Source organism: Bacillus rossius, chromosome 6 (assembly GCF_032445375.1).
Source record: "Bacillus rossius redtenbacheri isolate Brsri chromosome 6, Brsri_v3, whole genome shotgun sequence".
Classification (NCBI taxonomy): Eukaryota; Metazoa; Arthropoda; class Insecta; order Phasmatodea; family Bacillidae; genus Bacillus; species Bacillus rossius.
In genome coordinates this window covers 11,459,972-11,477,941 of record NC_086334.1, presented here as the reverse complement: position 1 = coordinate 11,477,941, position 17,970 = coordinate 11,459,972, and the positions used below count along the sequence as shown (strand labels likewise).

Below are 17,970 nucleotides of genomic sequence, written 5' to 3'. Positions count from 1 at the left end.
GGCGCTGCAGGAGGCCAGCGAGGTCTACCTGGCAGGGCTCTTCGAGGACACCAATTTGTGCGCCATCCACGCCAAGAGGGTCACCATCATGCCCAAGGACATCCAGCTTGCCCGGCGTATCCGTGGCGAGCGTGCTGGAGTTCTCCCCCCCCCCCCCCCCCCCCCAAATAAATACACCTGTTGTACGTAAAAAAAAGAGAGCATGAACTTCGGGGAACTTCGGGTGTGGCTCTCCCGTCTGTGAAATGAAAGCTTCCCCTCAGTCAGGGGCCAAGTCTCACGCATTGATGTGATGCAGCCGATGCCAAAACTTCGAAATGACTATGAATACAAGGTAGGAGAAATCAGTCCGGGTTAGCCTTTCAGTACTTAATATGACAAAAAAATTTTGTTTTTCAAATGGGGAAAAACTTTATTAACCTATCTTCTCGTTTGTTTACACTAATATTTTATAAATCTTGTATGTTCAACCAAGAAATAATTATTGGTATGTGCAAACATATTACAATGTGTTTAACATACGTTTAGCCCTGCCCCCATGTTTTCATTGTTTTCATTGTGTAGGCTCTTTCCTGTTTTTGCCAAACTATGTAGTTGATGTACTGCTTCATTTAGTACCGACCACAAGTTTAAATGAATCAATAGTAAGTTATTTTAATTTTTTGGACAAATTTAAGAAAGTTATGAAGATGATCTTAGGTATATTTTTTGAGATAGTTTCTGAAACACAAAACCATGTTTATTTTGTAAAAACAATCGGTAATTCTGAAGAAAAGCCTTGTTTCAGTTGGATGTGCACATTGCAAAGATTTTTTTCTTAATTTCCTGGCATGTTTTCAAATCATTCTGCAAGATGACATTTTGATACTTCAAATCATTTTATCAAATGGGTAAGTTAGGTATAACCGTGTCCACACAATGTTTTTGTGCAATATTTCCCACGTTGTGCTTCTTTTTATTGAAGGAACTGACCAAAAAATTGACAAGAAATAGTATGCTGTCTTCTCTCTTGGGGAAGGAGACAGGTTTAAACATAGATACATACATACATACATACACACACACACGCACACACACACACACACATACATATATATATATATATATATATATATATATATATATATATATATATGGGGAGGGAAACTACGGTGAAAATGTTAAAAGATTTCTTTTTGTGTCCAAAATTGAAGTTGCTGCCCATACGCAAGATGACCCTCTGCAGGTAAATAGAGAATATTGATTAGCAGAGCAAAAGGTTAAACTATATAATGAAAACATCTCTGAAAAATGAAAAAGAACCATGACTGTTTTTAGCAGTTAAGCAGAGGTAATGCTTATTATTGGATGGATTTAAGTTCATTTTTTTTTTTAATAATAAAACTTCATTTCTTCTAATTTTAAAGATTTTTTTTTTCTGATGTAATTATGGTGCGAAGAAATAGTCCAAATATAGGTCGTCATACCAGAGGTGCAAGCAGAAAAGGTTCACGTCTTAATAATAAAACCGAAGAAACGGAACCAGGTTGTCTAATCGAAGAGAAAGTAATTCTATGAGAATAAATCGAGAAACATCTGCTGAACGTGAGTTAAGTCTTGATCTTGATCGAGATAGACATATGTCACAGAGCCTGAGAATCTTCCATTGAACGTTAAGTTCGTCTTAAGTCATGACATGGATATAGATCTCAGACGATTACCTAGTTTATGGACAAATAAATTACATTCTGCAATGAATTATGATTCTCAAATTGAATACAAATATGATACTGCTTTTAAAGTGAAGGACAAATCAAAAAGGACTAGAGATGAGACGATTTTCATTTGTGACGTACTTATAACAATTTAAATACATAAATAATTCAACATTATACTTATTTTTTCCTAAATATTTGTCTCATTTTATTTATTAGTATATTGCACCCATCACTAATTGAGCAATAAACTGAAGCAGCTTGGTAAGCAATGTGTAAATATTTTATTAATACTAGATACATAGTAAACATTTAATTTTCTACATACAATCATTTAACATTGTGATTTTTATAAAATCTTTAAAACAACATTGAACAAACTTAACAGAAGTATTAAATAGACTAGTCATACACTTGATAAATTTTGAATGCAAAATAGTTGTCTGGCACTGTTGTCAACAGCAGCAATACAATAAATACCAAATCAATTTAAAATAAAACTGGACCAATCTGCAAATTGTTGGGTCGAGCTTAACAGAGTTCAGTAAAAATAAATTTTAGTTAAGATGGAGCAGTTAAAGTTTTTCTTTGGTAATGATTGCACAAGCATGGCATCTTTTTCCTGAAGCACGTGAATGTTTGTGTGAACCGTGCCGTAACTCAGAAAAGGTTTTCTTTTCTCTGTATTATTTTACACTTCTATCTGGCAGCTTTTTCATTTAGATTTATTTGAGAAAACTGTGTTGTTTTTAAGGCTAGAAGGTGGAAGGTTCGTTTGAACGGGTCAGTTTGGTATAAATATATTGTAATTCCATTAATATATATGATTTATTGCATATCTTTAATCTCCCTTGTCTTTATCACCCTCCTGAAAATTGAATTTTTTTTTAAAAATTAGTGTTAAATTAAATACATCCATTGGAAGTAAATTCAAGAAACAAGAGAAGAACTGAAAAATACCTTTTTGGAATTTTTTTTTCTGGAAAAGCTGATATTTTAAAGTAATTTCCTTTAAATAAATTCCAGGGAAATGTTTAACAAAACTGAGAATAAACTATAAAATTTAACACCAAAATGAAAAGTGTAACAACCAGTAAAAGGTTAAATTTTAATTATTTTCCTTTTTTCCTGTTTCTTTTCTTGTTAACAATCATTTTGCCGACATCATAAGCGACAACACTAGACATTTTCTAGTGTCATTCACTGGTTTTCCAAAAACTGGGTGAAATTTAACTAGGTGTTAAATTCATGAGCCTATAAGGTATATAAATAAAGCATTCTTCTTTAAAATACGTATATGATCAAAACTACCTACGTAGATAAAAGACTTATCACTTTCATGATGCTATGTTTGTGCCAAGCAAAAACATAAATTGATTCAGTGGTTAAAAAAAGTTAATATTATATATTACAATTTCTTTTTACAATTTGTTTCTGTTTAAACCTCTATGAAGTGCCACAGGCCATCCATTCCAACAATATTTTTAAGTTTTCCAGCTTTTTTTTACAAAGTTTTGATAAATAGTGAAAAGTTATTTTATGCTTGTTGCTCATGTCAAGTATTTAATTAAAATACAGTAAATGAATAAGTTGAGCTGAAACTACTCATTTCAATTCTTACAGTCTCTGTCCATTTCAAGTTTAAAAATTACATTAACAAAAAATACAAAAAAAAATGCACTAATGTAATTTTTACTACAATAAAATAAATGCATTTTGAGATCATTTCTGGAACAAATAAATATATCACAGCATGTAATTAATTACACAAATACTTGCTCAGATTCTTTAGCATCGAGGTTGACCTACATCATACCAGTGCCGCAAAATTGCAGGCAGAGATACGACGGGACTCAACTCCACCCCAAAAAAATGCTATTTATTTCTGAGCAATCCAATTTTATAAAGCAAAAACACTACAATTTGAGTAAAATTAATTTATCCTAAAATTGTACTGAAAGGATGAGAACAAAGCAGACACAGTAAGTACTAGAAGGTTATTTTCAAATGATGCTCCAACATCCCCAAACAATTCCTCATACGTCATACATATTAACAAGTTCGGAGCAGGTCGAAAGTTCACCATGTCCCTGCAAAGCATTCTGAACAGCCCTAGACATCCCTAACAAAACAAGCAACAAGAATTGATGCGTATGCACCAGTGACTAGCAGCGAAGGAGCCTCCCTAATGGAGCATCCTTTACATTTGAATATATGTCTAAGTTATAGTCGTATGCCCGTGAACTAGACATTGAGCATGCCCCCAAACATGGACGCTACCAGCAAACTGCTCATCCACACAGGACTGCCTAGGATCACTGACTGTCTGGTTTACTACACAGCATCTGTGCTTCTCATGTCAACATAGCTGTAACTATCAGTTTGTCACATCATCGCCACATGCAACTTTTTTTGTGTTGATGAATATGTATTCTATTAAAAATTCTTTTGTAGGGCTGTGAGTTTGTGTGTATTTAATTCTTGGCTTGGACTATTTAATTTTTTCGTACACAGGACTAGTGATATTTGACGTGTCATCGGACTACGAATGAGCTGGTTAAGACGAGTGCCGCAGTGGCCACTAGCTAGGAGCGTTGGTATCGGCTGTGCGGCACATGGACTTCGGACTGCTGAGGAACCGATGGCAAGTGTGTGCAGCGAGCGACTGCTATAAAGGAGGGTGGAGAGAGAGACCACGAGGTTGTAGTTCGGTCTGGTGTGTGCTGAGCCAGGAGCTCTCAGTCTGTCACGCGACTCAGGGTGCAGAGCTGGACCCAGCCAACCGTTGAAGACTGCTAATGTTCACTGGCAAATTACTACTGGTACTCCCTGCTGTAGGAATGTGAAGGTGGCAGACTCCCTTCGAGGTCAAGTGAGTGCCCCATCTGTTTGGTGGTGCAGGACTGCCACAGAATTAATGTTACATTCCCTGTCAGTGCCTTAACGATAGTTCCTTCAAAATAACATTAAATTTAACTGACAGGTTTACGCTGAAAGTCCATCAGGTGCTTGTGATGTAAGTACGTGATTCGAATCATGTCTATTCAATTTTAAAGCATCAGAAAGTGACTATTGTGCGATAAAATAATAGAAAGTCTCAACTAAGTCAACCTATCAACATTTACCTTTCATAAAGAAGCATCAGTAAATAACATAACTCAGAGTTGGCAAGAATTATAGCACTTGCCCTGCAAAGACTCTTTAGAATGATATTTGTAACTGAAATGTAAGTATTTTGATCCATATAAAGTTGATGGTAAATGGGAATGAGACCATCATTGACACAACATGTATCACATCCTCTTCTTAGCATATTATTTATGTGCACCAAGTTAAATGATGTGTAGAAACAGTCACAAACATAAGCCATTTAACAGTTAAGCCTAACAGTTATTTGCAACGTTTCATTTAATTATTACATGGGGAATGTTGTTGGTTGTTAGTAACGATCCCATTTCCTTCCTGCTCTCTGTCACCCATTAGGGTGTTGGTTTATGAGAAGGTATGGTACATAAGCAGCAAACAAAACTTAAGCCCTTCAACATAAACACTGTCAGCTAGGTAATGCTCTTACACAGCCTGTGGTGACTGTTGTGCAGCAGGGAGCTCATATGAGCACACAGCGCCAGCCAGAAGGAACCACACAGCACAGGCGGCGCTCGTACACGGGCTGTGGTGACTGTTGTGCAGCAAGGAGATCATATGAGCACACAGCGCCACCCAGAAGGAACCACGCAGCACAGGTGGTGCTCGTACACGGGCTGTGGTGACTGTTGTGCAGCAGGGAGCTCATATGAGCACACAGCGCCAGCCAGAAGGAACCACGCAGCACAGGTGGCGCTCATACACGGGCTGTGGTGACTGTTGTGCAGCAGGGAGCTCATATGAGCACACAGCACCAGCCAGAAGGAACCACGCAGCACAGGCGGCGCTCGTACACAGGCTGTGGTGACTGTTGTGCAGCAGGGAGCTCATATGAGCACACAGCACCAGCCAGAAGGAACCACGCAGCACAGGCGGCGCTCGTACACGGGCTGTGGTGACTGTTGTGCAGCAGGGAGCTCATATGAGCACACAGCACCAGCCAGAAGGAACCACGCAGCACAGGTGGTGCTCGTACACGGGCTGTGGTGACTGTTGTGCAGCAGGGAGCTCATATGAGCACACAGCGCCAGCCAGATGGAACCACGCAGCACAGGCGGCGCTCGTACACGGGCTGTGGTGACTGTTGTGCAGCAGGGAGCTCATATGAGCACACAGCGCCACCCAGAAGGAACCACGCAGCACAGGAGGTGCTCGTACACGGGCTGTGGTGACTGTTGTGCAGCAGGGAGCTCATATGAGCACACAGCGCCAGCCAGAAGGAACCACGCAGCACAGGTGGCGCTCATACACGGGCTGTGATGACTGTTGTGCAGCAGGGAGCTCATATGAGCACACAGCACCAGCCAGAAGGAACCACGCAGCACAGGCGGCGCTCGTACACAGGCTGTGGTGACTGTTGTGCAGCAGGGAGCTCATATGAGCACACAGCACCAGCCAGAAGGAACCACGCAGCACAGGCGGCGCTCGTACACGGGCTGTGGTGACTGTTGTGCAGCAGGGAGCTCATATGAGCACACAGCACCAGCCAGAAGGAACCACGCAGCACAGGTGGTGCTCGTACACGGGCTGTGGTGACTGTTGTGCAGCAGGGAGCTCATATGAGCACACAGCGCCAGCAAGATGGAACCACGCAGCACAGGCGGCGCTCGTACACGGGCTGTGGTGACTGTTGTGCAGCAGGGAGCTCATATGAGCACACAGCACCAGCCAGAAGGAACCACGCAGCACAGGTGGTGCTCGTACACGGGCTGTGGTGACTGTTGTGCAGCAGGGAGCTCATATGAGCACACAGCGCCAGCCAGATGGAACCACGCAGCACAGGCGGCGCTCGTACACGGGCTGTGGTGGCAGGAGATCTAGGTCATCTTCATCTGGAGACACGTCCAGGGCCTCAATGCTGAAAGTGTCCGTCAATTCTTGCTTTCCATCCTTGATGCGGGCAAGCGGGAAGAAGTTTACATCATCGTCACTGCAAACACAAGTGTACACTCTATTGAATGTGCAACACACACACCAAGTGAACACTAATAATCTATGTGGAGTCGTGTGATCACATAAAATTAAATCATTGCTACACACATCAAGAAATAAAGAACGGAGTTATGAATTTGACACTACTTTAGCACAATAAAATACAAACTATTTAATGGCCACACACACACACACAATATCTTTCAAAGAAAAGGTTGGTTTCCTGAGAAATGCTTCTGGTCTACAGATAAACTGCAGTACATTTGAAGCATTCACTTCCGGCATATTTGGGATGTCTTTTGTGCTGGATATCTAAACTAATAATAAAACTGTTTGCTGTAAAATGTCTGTACATTGAATGAAATTCTAAAAAAGAACTATTATAAATGTATATTTATGCTATTTATAACTCAAAAATATAGTTTTTAATTTTTTTTGTCTGTTCTAGCATAAATTAAAACTACGGAACAGATTTTGATGGATTTTTTTAATCTAGAAAGGGTCCTGGGTAACTTAAATACTACAAGTTATATATAATTACAGAATTCCAGACCTAAAAGGTTGAAAAACGGAAAAAAACATTTTTAGATAATTAATTAGATCTCTAAAAAATACTAAATGGAAAGGTTTGATTTATAAAGTCAGTGACCCGCACGCACGCACGCACGCACGCACCCACCCATGCATGCACGCACATGGACGTGTGTGTGTGTGTGTGTGTAGACCAGATATCTGTGTGCATGGTTTAAATCGTGTAGAATTAATGTAGTGATAAGAATTATTTTAGTGACTAATTTTAAGGTTATATACTGTACAATCACAATGGATAAAACATGTTTAAGTTGCGTAATTTGTAAATAAAACACTAAAACCCAAGCCTTCCTTTATTATAAAACTAATTAACCTGTATTGATACTGTCAATAAAACTTATGTCAAATGACGTTAAAAATTTAGTTTGCTGATAAAAATGGATATTATTTTAATAAAAGTTGGATGTAAAAAAAAATTTATTGAATTATTTATGTTAATTTTAAAATTATTATTCCGGCTAAAATACAAAATGTTTTGTTTAGAAAGTCTACTTTCCCAAAGGATTTTAATAACACTTTATTATTTTTTAAAAAAAAGTCAATAAACTATCTCTATCACACCTATCGCTATGTGTAAGACTTTTGTCCCAATTACAATTAGTTCAGCAGTTACCAGGGATGAAAACAGTTTAAACATTAAAATAATAATTACTGACATAAAGAATTAAAATTATGACCAGTGTTTTTGTAAGTTGAATGTGTACATGGTGGCCACTCACAGTCACCAAAAATATTCCCTGATTTTTCCCTGATTTCCCTGATTAAAAATTCAAAATTTCCCTGATATTTACAATTACCAAAAAAAACATACTTTTGATGAAAAAATATATTATAGAAAGAGATTCCTCATATTTTAGCACCCTGCTGTATTTTCTTCATTATATACATACGGAAGTTCGTTAAATAACAAATACATTTTAAATATGTCACTTTACATTATAGCGTCCCGTTCAATGACATGCAGTCTGTGTTTTGTTTTATGTAATGGGGTATTTCAGTGGCGAGTGCTCAAACATTTTTTTCACACAACTTTTGATAACTGTTCTTTAATTCATTTTTGAAGTGTAACATTTCTAGTTGTGAAACAACTAATGGATAAATCTTCACTGCATTACAATCAGTACTCCCATCTGTAGCTAAAGCAAATGGTCAACTTACTAAAGATTCAACAGTTTCAATTTAGTTTCACCAGCCATATACTCCACTAAGGCAGATGTTTTTGCTCTCGCACAGCTGTATTTCTGTGCAATTTTTGAGTCCGGAAACATAGCTCTATACAAATTACCCGAATGATCGGCTACTGCTATCGGTAGATTGTGTTCTACCAAAAAACTTGTAAACAATAACTCTGCGTTTGTTACTTTCGTTTCTTCAGATGTAGCGAAAAACGACGATATAGATTTATTGCTCGTCACGGCTTTAAAATGTTCTGCATGTTTCTTTGATTCAATATGCCGTCCTCAGTCATCCCTTCCACCATGCGCAATCGAAAAGTCACACGTGCATACATTACAAAAAGCGTGGCGTTCCACAACATTTATGATGACAAGCATGGCCATTCTTTTATATAGTTTGGTCGAAAGTTCTGAAGAATAACGTTCTTTTTTTGACTCAGATACACATTGTTCTGTCACACGCTTCATTTCTACAACCGGCACTGAAGAACACAACACTATCGAACGACATAAAAAGGTTTCACGTCTGTACACACGACAAAAACACTTTGTAAAAAAAATGGCTTTCAACAAAGTAAATAACACAAGACAGGTTAGCCAAAGTACCGTACAAAAATTATCGTGATGTAAGTAGCTAACAGACGAAAAGTCCGAGAATATGTACTAGTTGTATCGTACAACGGACGTAATACCGTACCATTTCTATTACAAAACACAACAATTAATCTACTTATTTAGACAGTACATGCGCACATTTATCAGTTCCGTTATTTGCGCAACCACGTGATGTATTTGAGAACTGCGTTCACGAAACACGCACACCAGAAACGGAATTTTTTTTTCCGTTACCCAGCAGCACAAAGCCTCGTTTCCGTAATAAACCAGCGATGTTCCGTAATTCCGTAATATTGTGTTAAATCCGTAATAATTACGGAAAATCCGTAATGGTTGGCAGGGAAATATACATGACACAAAAAATTCCCGGTTATTAAAAAAATTCCCTGACATTTCCCTGATAATTCCCGATCAACGTGATTTCCCTGATAAATCCCGGTTTTCCCGGTTTTCCCGGTGAGTGGCCACCCTGGTGTAACAACCCAGGCTACTTAGCTCCAATTGGTCTGAAGTGGAAATGCATGTTTCATTAACACTTGCAGTAATAAAGTGGGAGCTGAAATATTATGTTAGTTCCAAACAAATGTTACTGTCCTTTAGTGAAATAATGTCTCTCGGACACAAACCGACATAAACTTATTTTTTTAGCATTTTACGAATATTCACAAGTCATCACCGCTGCAAATTCAAGACCACCAGAACAAAAATAATTTACAAACAAGTCTCACATTTCCTTTTCACCGATTTCAAAACAAACATATTGACTGTTCCCAGGTACTGAAGGATGAATATTAAAATACAGTTCGCAATTTAGTCCCGTGTTGCACAAAAAACTCACACTACAGGCCGAAGGACTCGGTCCTCGGAACAAAGGCAGATCCTCCTTGTTGTTAACTAAATACCTGCGACTGTGGTGAGAAAATTCTAGTAGAAAAGTTCCAACAACCAAAAAAGATTTACTACATCAGTTAGCTCCCGGACCACAGCCGCGAAATACTCTATGCAAACTATCAACCGACGGCGAGGCTGATCTGTCGTACGAACTGCCAGTCGATCAGCGGGCGCTATGTGTCCTATGTCGGAGCACCTTACGGAGCAGCCTCACACACACCAGACGAGGCTGACCTGTCGTCCGACTGCCAGTCGACCAGCGGCTGCTGCTCACGGGCGCTGTTCGACTTGTGCGGAACGGGCAGCCTCTGTATCGGGATCAGGCTGGCATTCTTCTTGTACTCCTGGATCCTCTGAGTCTTCTTGGCTTGCTCTATTCTCTGTTCTGGACACAAGCAGAGTTGCATTAGTGCCCGTCACCCACCCAGCTGAACCACGTTCACGGCTGGACACAACCAACTACTGTGAGCAAGGCTGTCTCGCTGCGAGTTCGAGGTGGGATGGCACCATTAACTACAACTGATTGGTGTCGTCTATTCAACGTTACCAACAGACTAAATGTAATAGCCACTCAGGAAGAAGGACTGCTTAGAAACCTCTGTCTACCTCATCTAGAGAACAAGAAGTGATGCAAAGAGAGGCCACGTTCTAATGATCTCAAAGGTAAATCTTAATGCTGAGCTAATACTTCACTATGGCACTAAAATAACTTCCAAACACAAAACCGCATACTAACTGTGCTGTTACAGAGTAGATGAAAGCAAACTGATAAGGTAAATTAAGCTGACCAGTCAAAAATACTTGAAAATATGTAACAAAAAATTAATTAAATGCTAAAAGAACGACGTACTTAACTGCCTTCAGAAGATGGACAAAATTAAAAGTTTTCTAGTATTTGCATAAATAAGGAACTGAAATCTACTATTATAAATATACAGATTAAGTATTTGGTGGTGACAGGAAACATTCTAATGTTATAAATTTAACAGTAATGGATAAAACCATTTTAATACATACGTATTGTAAGTATGCATTATTTAGTACAAAACAAAATTTTTTACCAATTAAAATTAAATTAACTGCAAATATGTTATCAAGTGGTAGCTGAACACTTCCTCTATGGCATAATGCACAGTAGTGTTCAGAATGCTGAGATGTGGCAACACTGGGCAAGGAACCTTGCAAGTGGCAGACTTTTTGGCAACACCTGTGTTTCTATTACAACTTTCCAGTATTAATGGTTTATTATTTGAATTATTCTTGATTAAAAAAAAAATTAAATGAAATAGCATAATTCATGAGCTTGTTGTACATCTGTGTTCACTGTCGAATTGAAGACATTTGTGTATTATTATTACCCAGTTTAAGTATTTTAACCAAAATGCATAATCAAAAAACATGAACTATACTTGGAATTTTACTACGATTTCACGCAGCATTAGCTTGTACAGGGTTTAATTAGTGTTTAATCAATTTTAAAATAGTAAATATCTGAACACTGACTGAAAACATAGAAACAATAAAAATGACAAAAGAGAAGTTATTCCAGAAAGAAAACAGGGCACTGGGCACACTAGTGCTATTAAAAAACAGAACATTTTAATTTATTTACCGGGAATCTTGTAAAACTGCTATAATTGTTGCGTTAGTTCATTTTTTTTTTTAAATGAAGTTTTTAACATCTATTTCTCACGAGCTTTATGGCTACAAAGATTTCACAGATTTGTTTCACAGTTTCTGATGAGGTGTTAAGTATGTCTTCCTTATGACACAACTGACAGTTTTCCAAACCTTGACGCATGAGAAGCACGTTGGGAACCATTGGCAAGCGCTTGACGAGGACGTACCTAGCTTCTTGTGCAGCTGCTTGATGTTGCGCTGAGGAGTCGCCACGGCCGTGCTACTGCATGAGCTGTCGCTGCCCTGCGCAAGCACACGTCCGCACATCAATGCATTACTGGCTGCCTGCATAATTACTTCTTACAAAGGAGCAGTTTACAGTGCATCTTCATACAATTCTTAAGCAGGTTAGGATTTCCAAGTAAAATGATTACCACACAAATGTTTACAAATATATGGTGAACATATTTCTACACTTTCTCAGAATATTTAATAATATTTCCTTACAACATTATTTCAATCATTGGGTTATTTTTATATGTGTAAAAAGACAAAATAAACACAATACAAAATAAATGCACTTTACACAGGAATGTAACAGAAATTCCTTTTCTGAGAATAATTTCCACATGTTAGGTCTACAAAAGGCTGCTGGAAATTAAAGTGCCAGGACTTCCGACACCATTCCATTGCTGTTTATTTTGGATCATTTGCATCACTTTCATGATCTTTAGACACCCTGCCATAAACGTAAGTCCCTTCACGCTTGATTGTAACTACTCTCCGCAACTTGCCAGCTACCCCAAAGTACAAACTACGTTCATCACACGATAACAGAAAACAACACCAAAAAAGGAATATTTCAAACAGTCTGCATCATATAGTATTCATTCCATCTTGCATGTTCGTGATATTGCACACTTGCATAGCTCACACAGGTCCATATAATCCATTGTTATAATCCAGTGTTAACACAGCATCAAGCAAAGAGTGCATTGAAAGCATTCAGAAAATAAACTATGTCGAAATTTCTCTAAAAGTACTTCTATAGAAAAAATTAATTACAAATGTCTATTTCATTTTTCATTTATTTGAAATTACATTGTGAGCAGTAAAATTATTACAAAAAAAATGTGATTCCTTTATTTTAAAGTCACAAAAGTTCCTTCAATTAAAATTACGGTAGCTATAGGCTATACTAAAAGATAACTGTAGTCATATACTTCTCCCCATAAACTGTATTGTGCAAACTTACAGTTGCACAAAAAATATTGTGTACAACATTAACTAAGCAGCTAAAATAAGGGTACATATTGCAACCCAATTAACCTGCGTGTGCACACATCAGTGTAAACAGATCATGTCATTCTTGCTCGACCTCTGCTTGTGACACTACCAAGCTAAACTCGTTCAACAACTTCTTGTGACAGTACCTAGCTACTCTCACTCAATGTTGACTTGTGACAGTACATAAATACTCTTGTTCCACCTCTGTTTGTGACCAAGCTACTCTTGCTCAACCACTACTTGTTACAGTACCAAGCTACTCTCGCTCAACAAGATCAAAGAACGGCATACCATGAAGAGCTTATCATCCAGTGTTGGCTGCGACCTTGGATCACTTTCGATGCCGCTGTCGTCCACATCGTGTCTCATGGTGGTGGTTGTTCAGCGTCCGACACAATCACCGTGCTGCAACACGCCCCTGTGTGCACGAGCAGTGACAACACTACAGCAGGAGACATTGTACCAAGGGAACCACACTACTATTCCATTTTATTTCATACATTGAAGCTTGCTATTCTTTTTAAGGACAGATGTAATCGGATCCATCTGGCTTCATGATTCATGATTGGCAAGCAAGATTTAGGTATCATTCTAGATTCTAAATTGTTCTTTCACCAACATGTTCAACATTTAATTTCTAGTTCCTGAAGAACATTAGCTTTAATTAAATATGTCACATGTTATGCTACCAAAACTGATTCTATCCTCTCACTTTATTTAACATTAATTAGGTCAAAACTAGAATACTGCTCAGTAATTTGGAACAACATCAATATGTGCGATAATATGAAAATTGAAAATATACAGAATAAATTAATAAATATTATTACATATTCAAAAACAACTTCCTCTACCCAATCTGATATCTCTCTCAAGTCGAAGAGAATTACTTGACTTTATTTTTATTAAAAAATGTTATACTAACAAATTAAACTGTAAATATATACTTGACAACACCGGTTAAAGAGTACCTCCTTTTAACAGTCGTTTAACTTCCACTTTATGTACAGTTAACAGAAATAATGATATTATCTTTAGGCTAATAACCAATTTTAATAAATTTGATAAAGACTTTAATTATTTTCCTTAGTTCCTAATGATCATATGTGTTTTAGTTCTGTATTGTCTAAATTGTAATGTTTGATTTTTGTTTTATTGTCTTTCGTTATGTGTGTTTTGTTTTTATATGTATTATATTGTATTGTTTTGTGTTTTTCATTTATGTTTATTTTTGTGAGTGTATATGTATCTAATTGTGTGCCAAACATTAAAGGCTTTGTCCTGTTGGTTGGCATGTTACAATTACAAATAAATAAATTAAATAAATGATGGAAAGATTACTGAAAACTTAGCATTTTCTATACAAAGTAAAATACTTTTTAACTTAACTAGTGTGTCCAGAAGTAGATAAGAATATGATGCTATGAGCTATCTTCTGAAGCCAATTTTAAATGGCACAATGAAATGGAAAAAAAATTTTGGATTTACCTCATAAAGATATTGTTGTACTCATAATAATTACTGCAATAAAATTTGTGAAATTTAACATTTTTAATTATCACACACTAAACCTAACAAATGTGGAGGACAACAGACTTCTAATAATTACACCAATCAATCTTAAATATTGCTATAAAATGATAGAAATATCAGATTTCAATGATATTAATCACTTCTTAAGAATAATAATTATTGCAATAAATGATAGAGATTATCCACTTTTTTATAATTATCATATGTATAAGCTCAGGATTCATAAGAAAGTATTAATAAAATATTTCAAAAATAACATATTACAGTATTATGACAAAATCAATATTTACAGTTTACATATCCAAAACATGCTCCAATGTAAAGTGACACATTGATACTCTGAAATATACATTTACAAGAAAGAAACAGAGCTGAAGTTAGCTATATCTGCCGGCTCTATCCGGCCGGCCGGGACAGAGCGATAGGGACAACAGCCTATATCGTTCCACGCAACTACAGCAACTTCCAACTGAGTTTTTAAATTTTTACAACAAATTGTGCAAACTTAACGACAGAGCAGTTACATGGCCACCTTCATACATGTGTATACTATCAGTAAAAATTAAATTTAGAGTGAGAACCATCGGACAGGATACAACAAGGCCTCTGAAGGCCTCCAATGTGTGGTATTCATGATGTCTCTAAACAACATTAATTATTTTTGCCCACTTTGGCCACTGGTACCGATAGAGCTGATACATAGGTAACTTCATACAAGTTTAGACTTTCAAATAAAAATAAATTAGTGAGCAAATCATTGTATAGGTTGTCCCAGAAGCCCTGAAGGCCTACAATGAGTGGTTTTCATGGTCTCTCTAAAAAAACATTAACTTTTTTCGCCCACTTTGACCTCTGGTGCTGATAGAGCTGGTACATATTTATTCTTTATTTTAAGTCTATCAATTTAGGAAGTTACCTATGGACCAGCTCTTGGAAATTGCCGTAGTTGCGTGGAATGACTTAGGTTGTTGTTGTCCCAAGCTCTGTATCGGGCGGCCGGATAGAGCTAACTTCTGTTCAGTAATCCTAGCCTACCCCTCCTGCTAAGCACTCAGGTGCTTCTCCACCCCAGTTTTACCCTCTCTCATGTTTTCCACTACCATTACCTTTTCTAGCTCCACCTCTGAGGCCCCGAAGTCGCCGACATACTCCAACACTATGCATATCAGGCTATTTGCAGACGACTGCGTAGTATACATGGATGCTGAGAGGAATGGGCTACAGGATGATCTGAAAAGGCTGGAAGAGTGGGTGGAAAATAATGGCATGAAAATAAATGTGGGTAAGACAAAAGTGGTCAGGTTTACCAGGAAGATTGGGTAAATATGTAGTGTACGGATTATCGTCCAAAAAAATTTTAAAAATCTTAAATAACTTTCATTATATACTCTTTTACGTCCTCTTTTCAGTACAGCCTGCGGAGATAAGAAATTCCAAATACTTTAGGAGATATCAAATTTTTTAATTTTCATATTTGGGCGATATTTGTTAAAAAAAAATTTGAAAATTTGAAAATACTTTTATTTTGTGCTCTTTAACTTCCTCTTTTCATTAAACCAGGCGGAGATAAGAAATGCCAAATACTTTAGGAGAGATATCAAATTTTTTTAATTTTCATCCTGTGCACTCTTGCGGCATTTAACATTGTTGCTTGTTTACAAGTATTTTTTTTTTTTTTGCGACGTAGGTTAACGACTACATCATTTTCTACTAGTGGCAAAGGAATTGTACCCGCCTCTAACTTAGGAGAGTTTTTAACGTTTCAAATTTTAATGTTTTATTTGTTGCGCAAGTAATAAGTAAAAAGAAAATTACGTGAGTTCCTACTGTTCATCCTTTGTCCTGGTTTGTTAGGTCAGGTCAGCTACATTATAAATACTTTAAAACTAAACAACCATTAAAATTAATTTTATTATTTTTAATGTCCATTCAGTTTCAAAGTATTTATAATGTAGCTGACCTGACCTAATCTACCTTTGTCCAGTTTTGTTATGTCAGGTCAGTTACATTATAATTACTTAAAACTATACAAGTAAAATTAATTGATATTATTTTTAATTTCTGTTTACTTTGTGGTATTTATAATGTAACTAACCTTACCTAATGGAAAATTTCTGTTATTTAGGCATTCACGCACACACAACAAAATATAAAATGGCGACGGTCGAATGATTACATAGGTCTTGTATTGCAAAATAAGAACAGCAATATCTCCAAAAGTAATTGGAATTTCTTATCTCTGCAGGCTGTAATGAAAAGAGGACATAAAAGAGCATATAATGAAAGTTATTTCAGATTTTTAAAAAATTTTTTGATGATAATCCGGACACTACGTATTTACCAAAGATTGTCAGGAGGGAATATCGCTGGAGGGGAGACGTGATAAGTGAGGCCACAAGTAGATGGGAAAGCTTAAAGGATAGAAGACAGGAGAGACTAGTCAAGATCTACCAGGTGCTGAGTGGAGTGGAAGGATGGGGAGAGCTGGGGAGACGAGTCAAAATGGGAATGCCTAGAAGTAGGAAGGAAAATACTAGGAATGATTGCACGGGTCTTGTATAGCAAAATAAGAACGGCAATATCTCCTAAAGTATTTGAAATTTCTTATCTCCGCCGGGTTTAATGAAAGGAGGAAGTTAAAGAGCATAGAATAAAAGTATTTTCGGATTTTTAACATTATTTTTCAGAAATACCGCTAAACTACATATTTACCGAAAGGGGAAAAAATGCGATGGTCGTGAGGGCGGTTGGGGAATGGAATAGGCTGGAGGAGTGTGGATCAGTGCGGGGAAAGTAGGGAGAATGCTTGCCACCGGGCACTTCTGTACCCATTTGCAGCTATATAATAATAGTAAATAATAATAATTTCATACGTGGTCAATACGTATTAAATACTGTTTACTGATGTAGCTGTCCTAACCCAACGAGCATTTCTCTTTGCAGGTATCAACATGCATAAAAATCTTATTACAGAAACTTACTACAAACGCATAAGTCTAAGCAATAAATTACTCACATTCATAATTATTTACAACCGCTAACATGCGTACGTATTGTTCGATAAAAATCGTTCATCTGTAAAAATGCTACTGGTTCTGGTATATAAAGAAATATTAAAATTATAGCCTGGCTGACATAACGATTATAACAAGAGGTTTGTTTCGTTCTACTCGCCGTCTCTTTTGCTCCCTAGTTGTGAGAATTTGCAGCAAATTTGCCTAGGAGTTTGTTTTACTCGCTACCTCTTTTGATTCCATAGCCGTTGTAAGAGTTTATAGCAAAAACACCAGGGCCAAAAAGAGTTGAGAACTACATATAGACGAAGAAAATGACTGATTATTTATTTATTATTTACTTTTTTACTGGAACTAAAGCATACACCATGAGAAATATAATATCAATAATTAAATTAGGAAATGTCAGGAGACGGCGTGCTGTGACGTAATAAACTCAACATTGCCATAGCATTCCGTCCAAAACACTGCGGA

The 17,970-nt window shown here is 37.1% G+C and overlaps 1 protein-coding gene across 2 annotated transcripts; it reads right to left on the bottom strand.

Annotated features, from left to right (window-relative positions):
* Positions 1 to 1,955: 1,955 nt before the first annotated feature.
* LOC134532634 (protein FAM219A) lies at positions 1,956 to 17,715 on the bottom strand. Of its 2 annotated transcripts, none has more exons than XM_063369274.1 (5): positions 17,499 to 17,715; positions 13,241 to 13,367; positions 11,890 to 11,965; positions 10,277 to 10,427; positions 1,956 to 6,768 (listed from the first exon to the last, which is right to left on the bottom strand). In XM_063369274.1, exons 2-5 carry the CDS (start codon positions 13,316 to 13,318, stop codon positions 6,576 to 6,578), a joined length of 498 nt encoding a protein of 165 aa, XP_063225344.1. In that variant the 5' UTR covers positions 13,319 to 13,367; positions 17,499 to 17,715; the 3' UTR covers positions 1,956 to 6,575. The 2 variants fall into 2 exon arrangements, with proteins under 2 accessions (XP_063225344.1, XP_063225345.1); XM_063369275.1 differs by having other exon boundaries at positions 13,241 to 13,354; positions 17,499 to 17,709.
* Between the last annotated feature and the right edge of the window lie 255 nt (positions 17,716 to 17,970).

Bases quoted from the DNA above. Each gene is read 5' to 3' on its own strand.
- LOC134532634 (XM_063369274.1), bottom strand. From the start codon at position 13,318: ATGAGACACGATGTGGACGACAGCGGCATCGAAAGTGATCCAAGGTCG. The intron at 11,966-13,240 runs GTATGCCGTTCT...GTGCTTGCGCAG, and splicing joins TGGATGATAAGCTCTTCATG to GGCAGCGACAGCTCATGCAG. The intron at 10,428-11,889 runs GTACGTCCTCGT...GCTTGTGTCCAG, and splicing joins GCAGCTGCACAAGAAGCTAG to AACAGAGAATAGAGCAAGCC.